Source organism: Hydractinia symbiolongicarpus, chromosome 3 (assembly GCF_029227915.1).
Source record: "Hydractinia symbiolongicarpus strain clone_291-10 chromosome 3, HSymV2.1, whole genome shotgun sequence".
NCBI classification, from domain to species: Eukaryota; Metazoa; Cnidaria; class Hydrozoa; order Anthoathecata; family Hydractiniidae; genus Hydractinia; species Hydractinia symbiolongicarpus.
The window spans coordinates 10,325,720-10,345,902 of NC_079877.1; the positions used below are offsets into that span (position 1 = coordinate 10,325,720).

Genomic DNA, 20,183 nt, shown 5'->3' on the forward strand with positions numbered 1-20,183 from the left:
AGACAGTCACTCTAACCACCAGACAAAACAGCAAGCAGCCAGCTAATTTACAATCTTATAAAAAATATTGTCAATTTTATTTTGAGCTCTCCCTACTTTTTTCAGGGTTGTAGCTATAGTTTAGCTGCACGAGTAACCATCAAAGTATTCTTAACATTATTGCGTACAGGGATATTTAAAATTAATATTTTCATACTAATGACTCTTGTAATTATGTAACGGTCACACTTAATACTTACAGTTTTTAAGTCATATAAATTGAGAGCATATAGCTTATCGTAAATCTCCAATATATAAAAAGTCTTTTTTTAAATGCAGACCTATTTTCTCTATTGATAATGAACAAAAAGATGTGCCAAGATAATGAATCGCCTATAAAGACACAGTATCGGTATAAACTATGTGCGTGCATCACTAACGTGTTGCAGCGTGTAGTGTAGTGATTCTTCCTGCATCTTTCAGCTCCGGGGATCGCAGATGTAAATTTTCTTTAATATCAATAGACTTGTCTTCCATGTAATTACTGTTATATATACATATATATAATCTTAAAAACTAATGTTTCAGAATTGTTTAAATTCTTCATTTACAGAAAATAATCTCGATTGAATTCTTCCATAGCGTGAATTTGTGAAAATATAAAACCAAAAATTCTGTTTTTAAGCTGACAAAAAATTTAATATTGCTTTCACTGATTAAAGTTAAAGTTTAACATGGCAGACATTTTGTTCACAAAGTTTTGCAAAAATTACTTTTTTACTACGCAGTATGTCGAGCAGTTCGAGTAACCATTTTGTGTTTCCTTAAGAAACAATTTTTAAATTGCTATGTGAAGTAATCCTCTTAAGGAATAAATTGTTTTGACTAAGCAAAATCACTGAAAAAGTTACATTATAATAAGCAAGGACATTCCAAGGAAAGGTAATCGTGCCCCACCAAGTCAAATTAGTATCCTAATTCTGTAGTCAAAAATGTGTTAAATGCGAGTTTTAAATACTTCCAAAACTACCCTCACTTGAAAAAAGAAATACAGGGTGAAACACCCACAAGGTTAATTATTGTTTTAAAAGCACTGCCAGTAAGCCTGGCTAATGTTATTTTTACAGATAATAGGGTACACTCAATTAATTCATACACAGGATTTATACCATCAACATTACCAATTTTGGTAAATAGCTTGAATTTTCACGTTTGTTTGGAATAAGTCAATCAGCCAAATAGCTACTCATATCACCATATTCAAAGCTAGCTAATACCTAGCTTATTTAACACCACCCATCTAGCTCGTTTAACACCAAGAATAATAAACAAACCACTATAACGGCTCAGTGTCTGGAAGATACATATCCCATATTATTACCAATTATTAAGTTAACTTTGCAAATATTGCAAGTGAACAAATCACATCTGCATTTCGCTTTAAATTAAGAATTTGCTTATAACTAATCTCGATTTTATGTTATTCGGTATTTTGGCCTGTATATTCCGCGGAACAATTGGTTATGAAAATAAGTCTATTTGTTTAATTTAATTTCTTTTTAATTTCTGTTCGACGCAAAAGAAATGTGATTATATCTTTTTTTCATGCCATTGAACACGATTGAGTTTATAATGCATGAAGGTAGCCTTTTCCTTTTAGATAAATTATTTCCAAGCAATTTTATTATTGTTATAAAACCACAACATCATTAAAAATCTATATATTAATACGCCTCGTGTGTACGCACGGTGAGGCCAAGGACAAAGAATCACAGGTCACTTTCTTATTTTTCAAGCATTGTCTCTTTTAAGCATGGCGTTACGCTAAAACTTAAAAAAATCGCAAAACGGGGGTTTATTTAATATTCATTTTAAAGGCCGTACGGGGTCGTTATGGTTAGAATAATTTAATTTTACACCTGGTTTACGATGTGCGCGCCGTATTGCACGGAAACAAATTGTTTATCAATTGAAAAAAGAAAACCGAAGCGAAGAAGGTTGTCTCTTTTTCAATTAATCCTTAAAAAGCTTATTTGTTCTTCTATATTATCCAATTTTGTGTTTTGAGACCGAAGTTGCTTACTTATTGTATTTAAATATGAATAATTCGAATCTAAAATGTAAAAAACAAAACTGTTGTTGTCGAGCCAGTATAAAAAGTTAATGTTGTTGTTATAAATATTTTATAAAAAGGAAAAACGTAAGATGATATAACGTCAAAAAAGAACTGATTGGAAATGTAACAGACAATTGTATACATTTTTAATTCGTTCTGAAGCGAAGTTTTGTAATCGAAGTAAAAAACTGATTGGAATTTTATCCAGAAAACGCTAGCTAGCGACCTACTGAGAAAGTCAAAGAAAAGCAGGTGCGTTGTTTAGAGTATAACGATTTTTTAGCCGTTTTAACTTTTAGTGCTAAACTTTCCCTTAAGTATTAAGTTCCTTGTAGTTTCTGGAGCCTGAACATATATATTTTAAGCATTTTCCTTTTAAGAATATACTCTCAACAATGGGTCAGAAGTTAAAAATATCCTAAGAATATGTCCTACCTCACTTGTTTGTTCCAAAAAAGAATTTTCCAATAGCTATAGCAACTTATAGCGAGCTTTATTTTATTAAGGTATTATATATTTTCAGGCCATAGCCATACTAAGAATATATTAAGAGTAATGAGGATAGAATTTGAAAGTTAAGAAATTTTTCAACTGTTACTGTTTTTAACGCTACGAAGTGGATGATTTAGTGTGATGTCGTTATAATAAACCTAAATGAAAACAAACTTAAATCCATATTATGTGTTACGCTACGATCGTTCGAAATATATTCGATTCTTAAAATTGAAAACGCTGCATTTTTATCATGCACGGCTCGTTTGGCTATTTTCTTGATACATAAAGTCAAAATAATTGATTTTTTAACTATGAGTTTAGGTCTGTAAGGCAAAACTGTTCTTTTAAAATTTTGTTTTTATGTTTCTCTTTATGTGTTGTTAACTATTGATTTCTTACATTCTGAGTAAAATTTGGAAAGGTTGCTGTGTATGTAATAGACTGAATATCTGATTTGGTATGGTGCATTACAAACTATACATTATGGAAATTCTGTAATAAACGTTTTTGTTTGACTTAACGAAATATGTTCGGGTTTTTTCTGGTGTACTTCTGGCATGGCAAAGCAAGTATATAGTTTTCGCAGTTTTAGATTTTTACATAACGGTTGTTAGAAACCTTTGATTTTGTTGGTCATTTTGCATTGTTATTACATTTTTATTTTTTTTTGTTGTTGTTGTTGCACTTGCTTATATTTTTCAAATGTTTTCTTTGATCAGGTATAAGTTTCACTCAACCCTGGAAAACTTTTGATCGCTTTTAAAAACTTTACCCCCAAAGATCAATTTTTATCGCTCTGTGTGACCATTATGTTTTCATTGTAGAAAAAAAGACGGCAAGACTGCTCAACATATACAACAACTTCGGAGATAGTATTGTTGTCAGTCTCGGTCCACTTAGTGTAAATTAACTTGCTTACAAATAGTTATTTATGTTCGGTAATTTAAACAAGACTTGTTACTACAGCCATTTCTTTTTCTATTGTTCGTACCAATTATGATTAGTACTGCAAATCCTGTGGGAGCACTAGTATCCAACTACAATATAGGTTTTTATGATCTAATTTTAAACTAGCGGAACTTTTTTGCAAATGCTATAAAAGGCGTGATACAAGTTTATTCTTTTAAAACCCAGAAAAGCTACGAGATTTTAAGAAAAATGGAGCAGGCAAGGATGTTATGGTTTTTTGCAGGATTAGCCTTCCTTGTAAATCTTTATTCATGCAACAGTATTGAAGGTAGGTAACAGTTTTTAAAAGACGTAAATATATAAGAAAAAGTTTTCTAGGCAGTCTTTTTTGTTGCCATGTCAGTACTAACTGTTAGACGTTTAAAATAATTTTCATCTGAGACACCACTTTTCTAATTTCCAAAAGGTCGAAAAGTCATGTTTTACATTCTGTAGCTAATGTGATTACTTCTATTATGGAAAATGGAAGGCACATGTATAAATTTGATATATTTTTAAAGGTCAAAAGGTCATTTTATAAATTCTCTAGCTAATGTGATTACTTTGATTGTAAAAACGGAACTTTCTTAACACAAGTAAAAAGACTTAATTTCATATTGAATTTTATCATCTAGTTTCGACATATTACAAATTCTATCATGATACAGTAAAATTGTGGTTAGGGTAAATGTGTTTTATATAATTTACAATTCCTATGTGAATATTCAATATATAAATTTATCCAAAATTACACAATTACAATGCTTTATAATAATAAAAAATGCGTGAAAATCTAATTTAAATATGTTAAAAATTAGCTAATTAGTCATACGATTCAGTATAAACATTTTCCTGTTTGTTTAGCGATGTTTTTTGCCAGTCAAGATACATTGCTTCCTTAATCTTTAATCTAACTTATCAAGCTCTTTCATATGAAATTATTGTGTTTTCGTAATTTTTAAATTCACAGACCAATAATGCATTCAGAATATTATATTTGTTACAGGGTTGGATTTTACAGACCTTCATGAGCTTTCTGGAAATGATGATTTCCACCATGACGAACGAGAGTTCATAGAAATAGTAATGGATCGCAATAAATGTTATTCACCACGTATGTACTTTATTGACCCCGCGTGTATTTTATTTACCGCGCGTGTATTTTATTTACCGCGCATGTATTTTATTTACCCCACATGTATTTTATTTATCTCACATGTATTATATTTACCCTGCATGTATTATATTTTCTCTGTATGTATTATATTTGACCCGCATGTGTTATATTTACCACGTATGTAGTATATTTACCACCTATGCACTAGTTCCACTACTTTGCGGTTAGGAATACTGTAACATGTAATCGTCCAATACTGTTTTACTCTCAGGGCCGTGCAAAATTTCCCTGCCACAACATACAAAATCTAGAAAATGTCTGATGCAACGTAAGTACGACACCATGAAGGCAAGATTCTGGTACAAAATCACAGATGAAACTCAACAATCAAAAATCAATTTCCCGTTCAAGTTTATTCCCTTTTTGAACCAGACAAAGAATTCAATCTCTTTTTACTACGCCATCGATAAATTCGAATCAAGATATTTCATGCTTTATTTAACATGGGCAAAAACTATGGGCGTTGTTTTGGAGAAGATGAACAAAGCGTTTGCCCTGGCACCTTTTTTTACCATTAAAGAATACGAAATCGTACATCAATCTTTCGAAGCCGCTATTAAAGTAAGTCATGTTTATGTAATATTTTCATAACACATGATCGTCCGCCACTTTATCAATTTCTTTTTGGATGCGTTGCGTCTGTTTGTGGTAATAGTCTAATTCTCACTTGTTCTAACATGTTTTAACGGTAACGAAAACAGTAACATGTAAGAGCGATGGCTTAAATTTCTACTATGTAAACTCGGTGTTTCTACATCAAACTTACATTGTTGCATTCAATAGAGTTTGCGAGTTCCACAATATTTCAACAGTCCTCAGTCTGACCCATCACACACAAGTTTTATTTTAAACAAGAAATGGGAAGATGATGACACTTTCAGTCAATACGTTTTAACAATGCAATGTCCATGGACACTTCGTAAAGTAACTAAACGCGGTAAGCACTATTGTTAATTCCTATAAAAAGGAGAATCAAGCGTAGTCAGAATGAAAACTGCAAGCTTGATTTTATTTTGGACTTAGGTAAAGTTGGACTAAAATATTCAAAGCTAGTAAAACAGTTGAATCCAGTATTTGATTTCACAGCAGCCTTATCGCAAGCATATGGACGAAGGATAACTTTGTACCAAGTAAGTTCTTCTTTGAAGAACTGTGATCCATCATTGAAGTCGTGTCAAATGTTCTTGTCGTGTTTTCATAGCATTTATTTTTTAAACCAAGAGTTCTACTTTATAGGCAGCACGTCAACAACGTCTATATGTTTTGTATAATGAGGAACACAATGGCATGCCAACTTTCGAAGATATTCTTGATAAAAACCCAAACGATACGCGTACACTGATTAATGTCACCTCGCCAATCACTTTATTCATCAGAAATAGAAGACGTCAATTGAAAGTAGTTGCTATTCAGTGGGATTACTTACCTTGTAATTTATCAATTCTTCTTTTGTTTTATTTCTAACCAGTTCTTCAGGTGCTTAGTATATATCTGATCTCGTATTTTAGCTTCTGATGTATTTACGCCAAGTTCACCGAAGGCACATTGGTTGAGTGCAAGAGGAATGGCTTTGCAGGCGCACCAAGATGTCTGCCAATTCAAAAATCATCTTGGCCACGTACATTTTGTTTACACTATCTTTTGTCTTGCATTTAGACGACATTTTAGCACAATACATCCTCTCTATAACGTTCTCAAGTTTCATTGCGAAGGGACAATTCCTCACATTTCCACTGCTTATCCAGCTCTCTCTTTTCCTCAATCATATGGCCATCAATACTTTGCAGTTTCACATATTGGTGTGGCTAACTTGTCCACGCAAGCATATATGGAAAGAAGATATGGAATGTTTGACTTTGAAACACTCATGAAAGTAAGTTTGCTCCTTTAAATATTTACCTGCAAAAACATTAAAGAATTTGCAATGGTAGAAAATGGTATAACTGTTTCTTTATAGAAACGTGGTCTTAATGATAGATTATTGAGATATAACCCATTTCGTGATGATGGTGAAGTGATTTGGCGTGAATTAAAAGCATTTGCTTATCGATTGGTAAAAATGTAAGGGCGTTTTTTCGTCACTTTTGTAACATAGCCCTGTAGTTGACGTTCCTTCACGTTTTGATACACAATGTGCGAGAGCCTATAAAATTGTTTCTCAATTACTTTGCAATTCGCAGGTATTACCGTCGTGATCGTGACGTTAAAATGGACAGAGAGCTGCAGAGTTTTGCTAATGAGGTATCTGCTGATGGTACTGGTCAAGATGGTGGCAAAGGAAAGGTTCGGCTAGTTTTTAGTCATTCTTTTAACATTTAATAATTTTAATATCTATTTACCATAATTAATATTTTAGTTCACCGGTTTTCCTTCATCATTTCGTTCTCGCCACCAAGTGTCACTATTTATCACAAGATTTTTGTGGTATAATATTATACATGCTACGGTTAATTATGCGCTTTCTCCTACATATTTACCAATGGTGCCAGTGAAACTGTACAATGACACATCTCCCAATGCAGCTGGGAAGTACGCACATTTCTTGCCAGATAGCAAAGTAACAGTGGTAAGTAAATATAACGTTTCACGCCTACTTTTAGTATGTGATTTTTTTGTAATTCAAACATCCGCATAAATGACCTAATTACACTTATTTTTAGGGTATAACGCAGTTTGTAAGCATCCTAAGTCATTTCCGTGCGAATCGAATTATGGATTACTACGATAGGGTAAGCGATAAGAAGCTGCGTTACCTAGTTAAGAGAACGTACAATCGATTTAATGTGTGTATCCAACGTAGTTTGCAACGTCGAAACGCACGACGAAAAGCAGCTGGATATCTGGGATTGCAATATCTGGAGCCTAAATGGTTAACCAATAGTGTTCACATCTAAAAATGCTAATGCTATGTTCCGTCGTAGTTTAAATTTACAGTCCTTTGTAATTCAAATTTTTTGCAATACTTGATTTTCTATGAATTAAATTTGATTTTGTTTTGTCTTGTTCCATTAAGAAATCATATTCGTAAAAGATTTAACGACACTGGTAGCCTTGGTAAAGCGCTTCCGATGCGAAATGCCAAAACTATGAAAGCGTGAATCCATTCTTTCTTCTCAGCATGGGAAAAATATAAGTCCTGTAGGATTACCGTTAGAACTTGAAACTTACAACACCACTTTGTTTCATGAGAAGGAATCTCTGATTTGGACACGTGTTTAATCAGATTTCTTCTTCGGATTTTACCCGAAAATCGGAAAATGACGGATTTTCGGGAAGTTTTCTCCACTATGCGATATGTGTAAAAACTGGAAAATATGTTTAAAGTTTTATTCAGTTCTCAGAAATTTTAGGCGCAATGTAAAAATTCGCTCTAGAACTAAAGTAAATGAATTTTAAGCAGATAGTGGCATTTTGGACAAATTTAGCTTTTGATGACGTTGTAAAAAATATGCTGGCGCTAGCAAAAATTTATTGCTGCCGTTTTGTTCCTTTTAGTGACGTACTATAAGTGTGCCTCCCACCCCGGATTTCGTCTATGCATTCCCAACCGGTACGTTTTTCTTTGAAGGAGCATAAACAGTACTACTCCACTGTCTAGTAGCAAGTTGAAGTCAAATTATAGTCGCCAAAACTATGGTTTGAATCGCACTCGTTACCAGGTAGTATGTAAAGTTACAAATGTTCAATTCTGTATTTTCTTTTACCCAGTTGAGGTACATATCCCGCTGCAATATTTACAAGAAATAACTTGATTGACTAACTTGCTGTTATTAAACCAATTTTCTTCAATTTCACACCAGTGCTATTTTGTTGCAAGTATTTTCTTGCACTTCCTTGCTTCGTGAACGAGAATATATTGATAAAATCTCTATTACACACTTGGTAGCAGTGGCACAGCTGGCGCATTTCATCAATGCAAGAGCTACTCCCTTCTCTTAACCTATCCTTAAAATTTTTATGTTGTTATTCTCACGACATTCTTGCTCTTATAGAGAGGTAGCGACACTTAGTTGAACAAGAAGAACTCTCCTTTCTTATGAAAATAGAATTTGTAGTGTTCGGAATTTTGAGCGCTAAAAAATTTCCTAACCCCTTTATAGAGTAGCACTGCTTAACTGTCATCATGCATACCAAATACGCTTTGAATAATAAGCCCATCAATGTGTACTCTCTAAGTTAGAAAGATTTTCTGCAAACATTTGCACAAAAAAATGAAAGATGCCTTAATAATAAAGTTCCGTAAATAGATTTTTGAATAAATATATTTCATTTCACAGATCTGTCATGCACATTAAAATACCAGCACTATAACAAAGTGATACGAATTGTCACTTTAAGTTAAAACAAACAAACGGTTTGTCGCCAGAATGGTGGTTACAGAAGCTATTGAAATATTCTACACGCTAATCGGGAAATATATAATCTCTGATGTAATCTGATGTTGCATTCACAAAATTAAGATGAGCTGTGACTGCCATTTGCCAACAAAAATAATCTGAAAGTATAAAAAAATATATTTTCTCCTAGTTCAACAAAAAAGCTCTTAAAATCTTATACACAAAATATCGTCGAAAATAAGACATTGTTTTTCCGCTTCTTTAGTTCGCCTATTGGGGAGAATTTTGTCAAGAAATTTCAATGCTTGTTTGTTTTTACGCGAAGGAAACTTTCTGTTCGAATGCCGTCTCGTTCGAAAGTGCGTAGTTGAGCGAATCATATTGCTTATTTTCTATCACGTGGTTTCTAACGGTTGCCAGACAAATGTGAACACAGCAAGAAAACTCGGGAAACTCGCGTATTTGGTTGGTGAAAAATGTCTGATGCAACGTGGGTATGACACCAAGAAAGCAAGAATCTGGTATAAAATCATGGATGAAACGCAACAATCAACAAGCATATTCCCGTTCAAACTTATCCCCATTTTGAACAAGACAATCGGTTCAGTCGCTATTTACTACGCTCTCGATAAATTTGAACTAAGATATTTCGTGCTTTATTTAATGTAGGCGAAAACTATGAGCGTTGTTTTAGAGAAGATGAACAAAGCGTTTGCCCAAGCACCTTTCTTCACCATTAAAGAATACGAAATCGTGCAAAAATCTTCCGAAGCTGCTGTTAAAGTATGTCACGCATATAAATTATTTTCATAACTATCAAAAATTGCCCCCATCACTTTTTTGTTGGATGCGTTGCGTTTGTTTGTGATAACAAAATTTTTTCTATTAGTTCTAATACGTCAACGGTGACGAAACAAGTATCATGCACTGTTAATGATTTTATTATCTCTTACGCGAACCTAGTCTTTTTCTACATCAAATTCACATTGTTGTATTCATCCTAGCGTTTGCGAGTTCCACAACATTTTAACAGTCCACAGTCTGATCCATCACACACTTTCAGTCAATACGTTTTAACAATGCAATGTCCATGGACACTTCGTAAGGTGACCAAACGCGGTAAGTCCTCATTGTTAATTCACTTAGAAAGAATCAAGCGTATAAAATGAATCCCGCAAGTTTAATATTTTCATAATGTACTTTGGTTTTAGGTAAAGTTGGACTAAAACATTCAAAGCTAGTAAAACAGTTAAATCCAGTATTAGATTTTAATGCAGCTTTATCACAAGCATATGAACGAAGGATAACTTTGTACCAAGTGCTTGTTTGAAGAACAGTGCTCCATCATTGAAGTTGTGTCAAAGGTTCCTGCCGTTTTTTAGTGCTCATACCATTTCTTTCCTTGGTAGTTCATAGGCAGCCCGTCAAGAAGGCCTATATGTTTTGTATAATGAGAAACACAACGGCATGCCAGCTTTCAAAGATATTCTTGATAAAAACCCGGATAATACGCGTACACTGATTAATATCACCTCACCAGTCACTTTGAAAGTAGTTGCTATCCAGTGGGATTACTTACCATGTAATTTGTCATTTCTTTTTTCATTTGCTTCCAACCAAATTTTAAGTTCTTAATATAAATCTGATTTTGTGTTTTAGCTTCTGATGTATTCACGCCAAGTCCACCGAAGGCACAATGGTTGAGTGCAAGAGGAATGGCTTTGCAGGCTTATCAAGAGTTCTGCCAATTTAAAAATCATCTTGGCCACGTACATCCTCTGTACACAATCTTCTGTCTTGCCTTCCGCCGAGATTTCAACATCCTACGTCCTTTTTATGAAGTTTCATTGCGAAGAAACAACCCCTCACGTCTCCACCGCTTATCCAACTCTCTCTTTTCCTCAATAATATGGTCATCCGTGCTTTTCAGTGTTGCATATTGGTGTAGCTAGCTTTTCGACGCAACCATATATGGAAAGAAGATATGGAATGTTTGACTTTGAAACACTCATGACGGTTAGATCGTTCCCATAAGTATTTACCCGCGAAATTATAAAAGAATGAGCAAAAATTGATATCTTTTCAAAGATTCTTGATAGAAAATGCAATGGTATAACAGTTTCTTTATAGAAACGTGGTCTTAGCGATAAATTATTAAGATATAGCCCATTTCGTGATGATGGCAAATTCATTCGACGTGAATTAAAATCATTTGCTTATCGATTGGTAAAAATGTAAGTGCATATTCACGTAACTTTAGTAATATGGCCCTTTAATTCACGAATTTCCAAGAACATATAGAATCGAATCTCAATTACTTTGCAAGTATTACCGTCGTGATCGTGATGTCAAAATGGACAGAGAGCTGGAGAATTTTGTTAATGAACTATCTGTTGATGGTATTGGACAAGATGGTGGCAAAAGAAAGGTTCAGTTGTTTTCTTTTACCATTTTCACTGTAATATTTATATAACATTGTTGATTGTTTAGTTCACCGGATTTCCTTCATCATTTCGTTCTCGGCACAAACTGTCACTGTTTATCATTAGATTTTTGTGGTATAATATCATACATGCTACAGTTAATTATGTGCTTTCTCCTACGTTTTTACCAATGCTGCCAGTGAAACTGCACAAAGACACAGTTCCATATGCATCTGGGAAGTATGCACATTTCTTGTGAGATAGCAGAGTAACAGTGGTAAGTGAATATAACGTACAACGCTTACTTTTAGTATGTGATAATTTTGTGATAATTCAAAAGTCCGCAAAAATGACCTAAATAAATTATTTTAGGGTATAACGCATTTTGGAGACACCCTAAGTCATTTCCGTGCGAATCGAATTATGGATTACTACGATAGGGTGAACGATAAGAAGCTGCGTTATCTAGTTAAGAGAACGTACAATCGATTTAATTCGTGTATCCAACGTAGTTTGCAACGTCGAAACGCACGACGAAAAGCAGCTGGATATTTAGGATTGCAATATCTGGAGCTCAAATGATTAACCAATATAGTGTTTACATCTAAAAATGCTATGTTTTGTTGTAGTTTTCATTTTCTGTAATTTGTAATTAAAATTTTCTGCAATTAACTCGAGTTCTGATTTTCTATAGTTAAAAAAGAAATAGTAAATTGTTCTGTTTTGCTTTGTCCCGTTACGAAATCATATTACGTAAACAATTTACCGAGACTGGTGGCCTTGTGGTAAAACGTTCGCTTTCAATGCAAAAGATGTTGGTTCAAACCCGATTGAGTAATCCCGAAACTATGAAAATGTGATTCTGTTTTTTCTTCTTACTGTTCAGTACACACAGATATATAAATTGGTTACGGTCCTTTGTGCCGTCTGTACTCAAAATATTTCCATTATTTTAATCATTCGTTTGACATCAGAAAAAAAGAAATACACCAATTCATTATGTGCAAACCCTCCCGGTCAATGCATTCTTAATAGTGTTCGTGTTCTTTGAACGAGCAGAAACAGCACTACCGACTCTGCCTACTAACAAGTTTTTTTAATTCATAGTTTCGAGAACGATGGTTCGATTCACACTCACGGCAAGTCAGTGTGTGAAGTAACACCTTTCATCTCCTATTTCTTCTTACCCGGTCGAGGTACATATTCCGCTGTATTATTTACAAGTATTTCCTTTGTTTGCTTCTTGATGTAGGCGATATTGACAAAAATGTAGCAGCCTATTTCTTATCATTCTCAGGACATTCTTGTTCTCACAGAGGGTTAGCCAACCTTAGTCGAACTATGAAATAAAATTTGTAGTGTTCGGTGTTTTGAGCGCTAAAAAGTATGCTAATCCAATTCCAAAGTAGCGCTGCTTAACTGTTATGTGTACTCTATGTGCTTTTGAAGTTAGTAAGATTTTCTGTAAATATTTACACAAGAATTATCAAAGATGCCTTAATAATAAAGTTCCGTAAATATATTTCATTTCACAGATCTGCCATGCACATTATAATACCAGCACTATAACAAAGTGATACGAAGTGTGACTTTGTTGTAGTGCTGGTATTTTGGTTTGGCGCTAGAAATGGGGGTTACAAAACCTTTTGAAACATTCTATACGCTGATCAGGATATACATAATCTGTGATGTAAACTAATGTTGCAGTCACCAAATTAAGATGAACCAAACACTTTGTTGACTACTAGCAACTGTAACTACTGTGAAGAGATGTAAGAAAATGTACTAGAATTTTAAATAAATGACATGACGGTTTAAAACAGTTTAAAATTAGGACTGTTTCTTAGCCAGACCATTATATTATTACCGTTTTTTTAAGCAGCGTGGTTGGGCACTACTGTGACCCCTTTTAGTGGAAAATTTTAGTTGATTTTGTTCCACTCGTAGATCAATTCAGTTTTTTGGTGACTTTCTCACATCAGAAACAAAAGGCAGATGTGTTTGAATTTATTTGTTGTTCCTTCTTTCAAATTTTTTTGCTTGCAAGTAACGTATAAGCAACTTGCTGTCATACTGATAGATATGACTTTGTTAAAAAATGAAAACAACTTGCAGACTAAAGTTGTCACATCCATCTTCCAAGTATTGTGAGCCATAACTTTACGCAACACGATATTTTCAGAAAGTGACGACATTGGTGCATTCATTAGAGGACAGCCAATAATTATATTAATCCTTTTTTCTCTAAGTATGCTAGGAGAGAGGTAGACGGATTGCAAACATTGTCGTTTTTTTGTTGATAACTCTTCTTAACTATGGTGTTTACCTTGTTTACTCAATTTTCATAAGCATTTACTAGATACCGTGCTGCCAAATATTTAGGCACTATGACGCTAATAACACTAAAAATGTGCTATTGCTCGAAGCTACTAACTTGTCTGCGTGTACCTAGGAACTAGACTGTGCGTACCTACCAACTAGGTTGTGTGTAACTACCATCTAGACTTTGTGTGCCTACCATCGAGACTGTATGTACCTTTGTACATACAGTCTAGACTTTGTCTTCCTACTAACCAGACTGTGTGTATTTTTTAACCAGACTTTGTGTATCTACAAACTAGACATCTTATACTTTCTAAGTAGACTTTGTGTACCTACTAACTAGACTGTATCCCTCTTTTAACCACACTTTGTGTACCTACAAACTAAACTGTGTGTACCTATATTTTATTTGTTTGTTGAACCAGATCATGCTGAAACACGCACAAAATCTTTAACAAAAGTTCCCAATTTTCCACTAAAGATCCTGAGGAATTTGGTCCTGTACAGAAAATTTAATATAACTAGCAGTGTATAATTAGTACAATGCACCAATTGTGTCCGTGTTTTTATTTCAATCAAAAACAAAAACAGCGGTAACAATATTTTTCAGAAATATTGTTACTAATGTTATCAAATCTATAACAGATTATTGTATGCACCATATGTTGGAAAAGCTATGTGTTGAAGCATTTAGGGACAATATTTAATATCCCTAAAAAAGTGAAAGTCGTGATGAATTCAATGGTGGTCTATAATGCCACGCCCTATAGGTTATAATGAAAATAGGCCGCATTGAGTTTGAAACTTGCTTAGCAAACGCACAAGATTTGAAAAAATGATTTTGCTTAATAAGTTGTACCCATTTCTTTGTTACTCGGTCAAAATCCATAATTTTCTTTGAAAGATCTCATCGCCCTCACTTAAAAAGTAAGTTTATATATATATATATATATATATATATATATATATATATATATATATATATATATATATATATATATATATATATATATATATATATATATATATATATATATATATATATATATATATATATATATATATATATATATATATATATATATATATATATATATATATATAATACATGCAAGGGAAAATAAACACAAACATACAATACAGTAATCTGAGTTTTTAGAACTCACAATCTAGCCTTGACCCCCGGGGTTCTTGACTCTCTTTATACAAGAACGACAAAAGGCCCTGGGAATGAGTGTTGTTCACAATCTGTATTATTCTATATTTATACCCTCTGAAACTAAACTTTAATATAAATATAAGCAGTTGCATGTTTCTGCTATCTAGTGGAAATTTCAGAATACCGTGCAGAGAAAGGATGTTGTGTGCGTGTATAAAAAGTGCTTCATTATACACAAAGATCTTGTTTAGTTTACCGCTTTTTGGTCTTGTAGTCAAGTTGATCCATGATAACACCAAAGCTACTCGACCTGGCGTTAGCGGTTCGTCATTTTAACAGGTCTGTTTATATATTATTTATATATAACAGGTCTATTTGATTGCCTTTATATAATTCTTTCTTAATTTTTTACTGATGCTTAAAAGGTAAACGCACAATGACAAAATACTTGCAATTAGCGAGGTTAATAAGGTTAATAAGGAAGAGAAATAACAACACGTCCTCTAAAAAGTTGTAGAATAGACATGGATAATGTTGCATTAATCTTGGTTGGAAAGATAACGATAAAAAATTTCCAAATTGTTTAGTGTTTACTCATCGATCGATATAAACCCTGTTTATGGTGCCTAAATAACTGTAACACTAGGTATTTTCCACCTACCTAAAACAAACATAGGGTAGTTTAATTGTTATGAGCTTGTTATGAGTTATGAGCTTGTCAACTTACCGAAAATAACATATATATAAGGGCAAGCTTTGCCAAATGTTTGTAAATAAAGTTTGTGCTTCTTGTCCGATAAATACTTCACCTTTCCGAACTTGCCTTATTATTCCCGAAATAAAAAGCAGCGCTTCCAATTTGATTCCAAATTGACTTAACCACAATAAGTAGGGTTTTATACTTGTGAGGTTAGCCTCACTAATTTCAATGGATATTCCCTGTTTATTTTTCCAAGAGGGACTGCAAAGGCAGTTTTGGATTGTCAAAGGTTTCCAATCAAAGCTACCGAAATTTCTGTTCAATAGGCAACAACCGTTATGTGGGATTACACACAAACGCTCTTGGACATGAATCAAAACCTCTACCTGTACGTATATACCCTGTAATTAGTCTGTATCAACTAATGTCATATTGTGGAAATTTTGGTTATTTTAGCTAGGTTCCCCTTACTTAATTTAGATACTTGTAGATTTTGTTTCATCAAACTCTGTGAAATTTTAATTGTGAACCGTCTGTGTCTTCCCTTAGCCGACAGTAAGAACATATGATATTCCGAACAAGAGTACTGTATATATTTTACCTTGTGTTGTCTTTAAGAGAGGTAGCCAGAGCCACTATACTTTCTTCTTTACTTTAACTTTTATACTAGTTATTGTTGGAAGTTAAGTATTAAGTAACCAATATTGTGTTTTTTACTACAGTGAACATTGGGAACAAACTAACTCTTCTATCTCTTAAACCTAAACAAATCTTAGCTGTACAATTCTGCTTCATCTTTGCACTGCAAAAAAAGCAAAAATTTACTTTAACACCCTTAAATGTATAACAAAGTACTTTTAAATTTTCTTTGAGCGGTAAGGTACACTAACAAAGCCAAATATTTTATTATTTACTAGTCGATAAAGCCGGTGGAAAAATCCACTTGGGCATGAGGACAATGTAACAATTGGTTCTTTTAGACTTTTCGCTGATGTCAGTAGTGTATATGCAAGAACACATTAACGAAATTCAATTTATCCATTGTATTTATTGTGTAGAGCTTAACTTGCTGATCAAGAAAATGTATATGATCATGTGCTTTTGATGAGTTGTTAATGAGATACAAGGGCTTAAAAATCTTGCTGACGTCAGCAATTGCCCGTCAACAGTACCAAATTTTTTTTTAGAAATTTCTATACCTGCAACAGTTTTATGGGCGATGTTTTACAGACTTTATCAAAGAAAGTACTGACGAATATAATCCACTTTGCAAAAGTCACAGACAGACAGAACTGGCGTGTTATTATAAAGACTAGTCGATAAAACCCGTGGAAAAATCCACTTAGGCAAAAGGCCATTAAAAAATAAGTTTCTTTCGGTGTTCTGCTGACGTAAGCAATGCATATACAAAAAAATGTTTTTAAAATCTTACACAAAATGTCAAATGTCAAATCTTATACAAAATAAAAAAATAACAGCTTGCAAGGTGCAAAATCTAGTTGATAAAAAATTACAACGACACTCACAACATCGACACTCACAACACCAATACTCACAACACCGACAGTAAGAACACCAACAGTCACAACACGGATAATAACAATGTCAGAAGTAACGCATCTCAATTGTGTACATCTTATAAGTGATTATGTTAAAAACCCTCGGTATTTTATTCTAAAATATCGAAAAGTTGGCCTGCATGAGTTAGCACAAATCAACAAAAATAAGTCCCTTACACATTTTAAATATTGTTTTTCCCTTAAAAGCTTATACAAAAATATAAAAAAGCCATAGTTTAGAAAACATTAAATGTAAATCTAGAAAAATCAGTCATTTCAGTTGCATACCATTCTCTCCCACAAAAATGTACACAGAATGTAAAAATCAACCAGCTAAGAACACAGAAATTTTTCTTTTGTACTATGATGATCCGTACTACCCATTACCAACAATTCTGAACCTAAATGTCAAAAAATTGTATATGGTTCGTAAACAAAAGTTTACACACAATGTAAAACAGATTGGTTTTTAAGAAAAACATCTAAATCAACAAAAATAATTTCATTCAGCTGTTGTATATTGCCATTACCCATCAATCTTTCACGAAAAGGTTATGAAACACATCAAAATTTAGAAAAATCAGTCATTTCAGTGCATACAGTCATCGCCCATTAGATTACAAAATCAGTAACAAAGCAAAATAAATAACTTAACACATACACTTTAAATTCTATAAAATTCGTTCCACTTGTCATATTGCATGTGTTCCACCTTGCAAAGTACACGGGTCATGTGAAAAAATTATAGATGAATTCCAGCGAGACGTCATTTGTTTACGGTAAGCTCCTTGGCTCTGGCTTTTGCGTGGCAGAAAAAATAATGCTAGGATTTGGTGAAGAAGGGTCTTTTACTGTGGACTTCTTCTAACAGGGACATCGTTGGGTTTATAAACTATTATCGAGTAAAGGTTGATACCTTCTGATTTATTTAAATTCATTAGGAATATCTTCATTTGAAAAATTGAACTGATGATTACTTTGCTTCACCTAGCACCCCAATCTTTTTCCCTACCACGCAAATGACAAAGCCAAAATAGCCTACCACTGAAAATGTAAACAACGGAATTCATCTATATACTCTATGGGCATAATAGTACATCCTACTATCCTGAAAAAGTTCAAGTCTTTAAAAGATTTTGTAGGTAGCTAGCTAGCTTGATACATCATAATTCGTGCTCATAAAAGAAGAGAAATTTGGAAACTATATTAGTTAGCTACAGATAATTAAAAAATAGGAATAACAACAGAAGTCATAGGCTAGAGCTAGCCATGGGATGGGGAGCTGGACTTGGAGGCTAGCAGTAGCTAAGACACCCAGTTAAATATACTTAAACTGGGAACACTTAGCTAAAACGAAAGCTAGCTATTTTTGCTTAGCAAAACACATATAAAGAGAAACAATAGTAAAGTAAAAATAATAACATTACAGTGAGTTCAACAAATTAAAGTTTTTTTCCGTTTGTTTGTCAGCTAGCAGCTTTATGTAGCATTTGGAATTTTAGAACAAATACATTAGTTACGCGCCAGGGCACACATTAACTATGCAACAAAATGTCAATAAATATGGCTACTTTAAGAACTTGAGGCTTTTGGGCGGGTGGCTTTTGCTGGAAAAAAGGAGCCTGTTTGCTTTAGCGACATAAAAACTGAACGTCTAAAAATATCAAAGTTCTTGCTATCTGATATTTCAAATCGACTTCAAACTCTAGACTTTATTTTCTACTTCTAACTTTCTTCAATTCTAGCTCCACTTCTCACTTCCAACTTAACATTTCTACTTCTTCATTTGAACTTTTTTCTTTCTAAATATGCTTTTTTAATATGCTCTTTTCACTTTTTTCAAGACGAAGGGACCGCTCTTTTTCTGTTGTTTTCTTCGGTGTCGAGGACACCATTTTTGTAAAGAAAGCCGTTAAATTTATTTCAGCAATTCAACTTGCTCCATATTGATCACGTGATGTAAACAAAGTAAACCTGCGAGCACAATCGATATAACCTTTTCAAAGACTTCATCGGCTACATCAAAGGAAAATGAACACATCCACTTTGCCTGTCACACACAGACACATTAAGCGTATTATTATATAGATTAAAATGGAGCCAGATAATAACATAAACGTACTTGCGTCTCTCTCGCACTGAAGCTTTACTGCCAGTATTTCTTTTGTTCATGTTTACACATCAATTAATTCATCAAATCAAATCAAATCAAATAACAGAACATTATGAACTAAATGAACGTAATATCAAACATCAAACGGAAAAAAAACATCCATTTAAGAAATGTATCTTTGATTAAAATTACTGTCATTGTCCATTTGCAAGCAATAATTAAGTAGCGGCAAGGTTAACGGCTTTCGTACGTATCCATATGGTTTATATGTTTATGTAACTATAAATGTCCTGCTTTCCCGCAGAAGATATATAAAGCACTAATTGCATTCTACAAAATCCGGTCTGAGGTCAAAAGCAGTGTATTAGTTAGTTGTTAAAGTAGGAATTTGAACCAGCAACTTTTAATTGTAAGAATTGGAAACCTACAACTCTTTATTGTAAAAAAACAAACTCACAACTTGGAGGAAAGAATACGGAAGGAGAAACAACTTCATTTCTGTACGCTTTAAATGTATTGAATTTTCTATTGTTTTTAATTTCAAAAGAATCAGTGCGTGAGGTGCTCGACCGAGTCTTTTTCGCAAAAAATTGATCAAATTCCATATTCTCCTTTAATAGGGGCTAACTTTTTTCTATTGAAATCTGACTGTAACACGCCGCAGGCACGTGATATTTGTATGGAAAGTGTGCCTAATATAAGACGGTAAACATTGCTGTTAAAAACTTCAACAATACGTTTGGAAATAAGCGTTTAACCATGATATTAACCTATTTTTGCAGGCTTGAGTATACCACTTTGATCATGAAAAACAATATAGATAGATATGCGCCGGACGAGTGCCGACAAAATGTG

General features: G+C 33.4%; 2 protein-coding genes across 2 annotated transcripts; both read left to right on the top strand.

The window, feature by feature from the left end:
• Positions 1-3,689: 3,689 nt before the first annotated feature.
• LOC130635636 (polyunsaturated fatty acid 5-lipoxygenase-like) lies at positions 3,690-7,698 on the top strand. Its single transcript, XM_057445026.1, has 11 exons — positions 3,690-3,827; positions 4,545-4,652; positions 4,927-5,276; positions 5,499-5,652; positions 5,739-5,845; positions 5,952-6,144; positions 6,224-6,588; positions 6,673-6,776; positions 6,896-6,998; positions 7,072-7,281; positions 7,376-7,698. The coding sequence occupies exons 1-11, from the start codon at positions 3,749-3,751 to the stop codon at positions 7,607-7,609; spliced, it is 2,007 nt and encodes a 668-aa protein (XP_057301009.1). The 5' UTR covers positions 3,690-3,748; the 3' UTR covers positions 7,610-7,698.
• A 1,885-nt stretch (positions 7,699-9,583) lies between these two features.
• LOC130636820 (uncharacterized) lies at positions 9,584-11,734 on the top strand. The gene is made up of 10 exons (XM_057446669.1): positions 9,584-9,658; positions 9,722-9,835; positions 10,057-10,171; positions 10,264-10,376; positions 10,469-10,634; positions 10,712-10,921; positions 10,983-11,068; positions 11,183-11,286; positions 11,345-11,480; positions 11,543-11,734. Exons 1-10 carry the CDS (start codon positions 9,584-9,586, stop codon positions 11,732-11,734), a joined length of 1,311 nt encoding a protein of 436 aa, XP_057302652.1.
• The last annotated feature ends 8,449 nt before the right edge of the window (positions 11,735-20,183 follow it).